This window comes from Solanum tuberosum, unplaced genomic scaffold (assembly GCF_000226075.1).
Source record: "Solanum tuberosum cultivar DM 1-3 516 R44 unplaced genomic scaffold, SolTub_3.0 scf00314, whole genome shotgun sequence".
In the NCBI taxonomy this organism is placed as follows: domain Eukaryota; kingdom Viridiplantae; phylum Streptophyta; class Magnoliopsida; order Solanales; family Solanaceae; genus Solanum; species Solanum tuberosum.
The window spans coordinates 243,496-248,252 of NW_006239241.1; the positions used below are offsets into that span (position 1 = coordinate 243,496).

At 34.9% G+C, this 4,757-nt stretch overlaps 1 protein-coding gene across 1 annotated transcript; it reads right to left on the reverse strand.

Moving 5' to 3' along the window:
• Window positions 1-808: 808 nt before the first annotated feature.
• On the reverse strand, window positions 809-3,714 carry LOC102594500 (cytochrome c oxidase subunit 6b-1-like). Its single transcript, XM_015314765.1, has 5 exons — window positions 3,553-3,714; window positions 2,983-3,291; window positions 2,804-2,886; window positions 2,611-2,692; window positions 809-1,138 (listed from the first exon to the last, which is right to left on the reverse strand). Exons 1-5 carry the CDS (start codon window positions 3,592-3,594, stop codon window positions 1,085-1,087), a joined length of 570 nt encoding a protein of 189 aa, XP_015170251.1. The 5' UTR covers window positions 3,595-3,714; the 3' UTR covers window positions 809-1,084.
• Window positions 3,715-4,757: the final 1,043 nt, after the last annotated feature.

Consider the following 4,757-nt stretch of genomic DNA (forward strand, 5'->3'; position numbering starts at 1 on the left):
GTTACCACATCTATTTTAAAGCCACAAAGTGCTCTGTTTCACTCGTATTAGTTCAAAAATAGCCTTGTGTACCAAGATATTGCATTTTTGAACTTGAACTGAGGTCTGCATAATGTCATTGCTTCTACTTATTGTAATTTTTTTGTTAACTAATCTTGTTTCTTTGGTTTTCGTTGCTCAGGCAAGGATTGCCTAGAAAGAGAAAAGGATCTACTTCAGGAACCAAGCCAACGGATAGGTTTCGTTAGGCATTTTATGTAAATCTGTTACCACCAGATTTCTATGTTGTCATACACAAATATTCCCATGCTATCTGTCTAATCAATATTCTATTTCTATAGAAAACAGCCTGAACTTGGGTTGGTGCTGCAATTGAGATTATGTATGTTAGCTCGATAAGTGCCACATAAAATAAAATGGAACGGAGGGAGTAATAAATTTTTATTACATTTAACATATAGTTATTGATTTGTTTTATACACTTGAGTTCAATTTCTATACATCAAATTTGCACTGAAAAAATTCTTAGCATTGTCGGTGCAAACTCTTGTGTGCTTATTAAATTGAAAATGACTTCACGACTGATCTGAGTACACAAATCCCTAAAAAGCATCATTTTTGGGATGAGGTGGGTGGTGTTAGTATAACAAGGAAGACGGACCGTAGAAGAAAAAGAACAATCCGGTACACAAAACACCTCATGTTAGTATGGTCCAAGGAAGAGCCGAACCCATTACTCATTGACCCACACGAAGACAACTTTACGTTGCTCCAAGGCTCTCCGTCAAGAGGAAGATAAACAGTGTGATGATTAAAAAACAGAAGGATTTATTGATGTTGATTCTCTAACAGAATATTTGAAGTGTCACAGGTTCTACTGGATGATTAACAAGTATAAGAGTTGAGTAGAGATATTTGTATTCTAAGTTATTACAAGTAAGGATCCTAAACAATTCACTCATTATAAGCTTACACTAAATCCATTAGAAAGGCAAAGCATTATTGATCACAATTTGTTCACAGAGAACTCTCCCTATTCATTTGAGAGTTTAGATGCAGCAAAGTTGGAATCAAAATATGCAATTTACAGTGGTCCTGGAAAGGTGCCATTCTCCCTCTGCTCATTCCATCTATCAATCTGCAGCTCACAATCAAAGCAAACCATGTTATCGTCAAAAGGAAAAGCCAAAAGAAGCACATTATCCCTTTAAGTCTACACCGCCTCTTGTTGACGGATGAGACTTATGAGGTCAAATATCACACAGTGACCAGAATATATCAAACATGCCAACAATTACTTTTGCTCCCTCAAAATAATAGATACATTGTTTCCACTCGTCTGTTTATTCTCTAGAGAATAGGCACATTGGTTTCATTCATTGCTGCCCCTTTAAGTATTACCCAACCACTTGCTCATAGAGAGATTCATATCTTCGTCTTACTGTGTCATAGACTTGTTTAGTCTAAAAAATTATGTCAGAGCAGGGATTTTAAATTGAATCATAGTTTTCACGCAATGGCAACCACATAGCTTGCTAAGCCAGATCTAACACAACCACAGCCCCAAGTACGGATGATCCAAGAGCTTCGGAACTCATCTGCAATAATTTTGCCATGCAATTGGAACACCACTCTGCTAAAACCCTCAACCCGTCAGCAAATTATAATCTATATCAACACCAATACAAAGCTCTAGAAGTGATCCCAAGACATCTCTTAGACCAACTAAACTCACCACTACAGACCACTTTTAACAATACTCGACTCCACAGAAGTCAATACCCAATTGGTCTCTTTAACTCTCCAAATTTCACCTGTGTACTTCCATCATCTGAAAAGCGTTTCAAATCCTTTTCTTCAATGATTTTGTATAAAGGGTTTGGTGTCGCATTTTGGGATTGAACTATTATCAAGAAAAAGCATCAAGAATCTTAATTGCTGACTCGCAAAATGCTAATAAAGCAAGTTTTGGATTCAGAATACTTTTAAAAGGCAATTATCAAAAACACACCTAAACTATCCCTTTTTCACGAGTTTCATACCTCAAACCATCCATTGTTCCATTAAACTACCTAAACTATCACTCCCTTTGTATTAGAACAAACCTAGATGCTAAGTTGGCCTACATGCACCTGTTATGGATTGGAAATAAATATTTGGTCAATTCAATATTGAGTTTAGATAGGTAAAGGGAACAATAAATAGTTGAGGTATGAAACTCGCGAAAAAGTGATAATTTAGGGGGTGTTTTTGACCATTAACTCTACTTTTAAACCAATTGAGAAATTAACATTTCAAAATTTAGTGATTTCTATTCTCAATTAATCAAATTTAAAATCAGACCATTACTCCACTTTAGAACCTCAAGGCTTCCGTTCAATCAAATCCAAGGGAGAATTGACATTATAAGTGAATTGGTGACTTCTACTTTACCCATATTTTCCCAACGTTAGTTGAACATTGGAATTACAGCATGCGTACAACCAAAAGCATATACATACATACACATACATTATGTATATACTACATATTAATATGTACATGGTATATACACACACACATACATACATAATCCAATCTTGCAAATGCAAAATACAAAACAAAACATACCCATTCACCAGGGCAAAGGGATCGGTAATACTTGGCAAACTTGTCACATTCAGGAGCACCTTCACCCTTTGCAGCTATGCATCTGAAAGATAAACAAACCAAATATAGTTGATACTTCAGGGATAGATTACAAAATCAGATACAAACACAAAAGAGCAACAGGCAGTACAGCTATGCGCCTATGTCTACTGACCGATGATATTCAATATATCTTGTGAAGCAGTGCCTTGTCTGATTTGTAGTAGGGAAGCGGAAGTCAGCAGGAGCAGTCTCAAGCTAGTTGACAATCGTGATAAAAACCACAACACAATCAATGGGGTTAAGATATAGCCAGTACACAAAAGTCAAAACTGATTGTCCAGTCAATCTAACCTTAATCTCAGGTGTCTCATCTGCGGATTCTTGATTCTCATTCTCAGAAGTATCATCTTCAGTACTTTCTTCACCGTCAGCCTCTACAGGAGGAGAGGCTTCATTGATTTCCGGTGCTGTTGAGTCAGAGGCTCCACTGCTTTCTTCATATGTGGCAGGCACAGCTTCACTACTCTCAACCGCTGGGGTTTCCTCAGTTTTTGGAGTATCTTCCTCAGATGGAGCAGTTGAAGAGGTCTTAACCTCAATTTCTTCCACTGGATTAGCCACTGTGGTGGATTTCTCTTCTTTCTCTTTCAGTAAATATTGCTGCACATTCAGGAGTTGAAGAAAAAATTGTCATTTTCGATGAAAACATCTAAGAAAATCTCAGTGGAACAAACCAAAAATAAATAAATCAACTCTGGCGTCAATCCAATTTAGTGAGATCCGATATATGAATACTCTACAATCTACACATGTTCCTTTCAATTAAAAAATCATCGCAGAGATGAATCATCGACTATCAAATGAAAAAAAAAAACGATTTGATGACCAAAAATCAATAGAAGATAATGAATAACGAAGTACCTCAGATAAAGATGGAGATTTTGAGTTGTCTACTTCAGCCATTGACGAAGGAAAATAGCTGATGGCGTAAGCTTATTGGTAGAAAGTTGGAGTAAAGTGAGTGTGTAGAAGCTACGGGACAATGGAGGTAACAAACCGGGATGCTATCAGTCGTTAGACACGTTGGAGATATGGCCTATGGGCTTCGCCGTCGATAATGGGCTTATTTAGCTGGGCTTTTTAGTTTTTCTTTTAAGTGGGCTTATTTACGAAAAATATTCGTTTTTATGTCATCATTTAAATTTGTGGAATTTTCACAAATAGCGCTACTTTCTGCTGATAACCAACATGTAAATACCATGAAATAAGGTTTGATCCTATTCAGGGAGATTACGTAACTATTCCAAAAATGGGAAGTTCGACACGATTGCTACATACATAGCGATATTTTTTATAATTACGATACATAACAGTAGTACTGAAATTCGCATTCTGTAATTTGTAGACTACAAATGAAATGCATCTGTCAATGAAAGTAGTGGTCATTTTCTCAGATACAGTCGCAAGTAAATGTAGTGGTCGTGCAAGATTTGATGCCTCACTCAAATTCCATATGACAATCATTCAACAATGAGCTCTGATAGAGATTGTACTTTGCTTTATAAAGTGGTATACACTTTAGTTTTGCACCCATTTTTTTCATCATAGCTTTTTTTAAAGACGTGCAAAATTAAAAATATCAGAGGGAGAATTTTTTTTCTCTACTACGAGTTCAAATTATACACACTACGTTAACTAAGGGCATCTCCAACCCAATCCTCTATTTTACTCTCCAAATATAGAGTTCTCTATTTTTCAGACAATCAACTCCAATCCAATTCTCTATTTTACTCTCTAAAAAGGAATCTGTTTCTCTCTCCTCAATATTATATTATTATTTATATTTCATTCTTATTTTCTTATTTCATAATATAAATCATTTCTTCTTTTGCAAATAATCACTCTATAATCTTTACGTAATACAATTATTTTTTTCAAAATTCTTCATTAATATAAAATTATATTTTATTCTAAATTTCTAAATAACATAAATTGCAATACATATTATATATAATACATATTAACGAACAATTCAAAATAAAAATGAACTCATTGATGAAATATAATTGCATCATAAATATTGTATTATCGTAAAATTTATTTTAAATTTTACATAAATGCTCAAA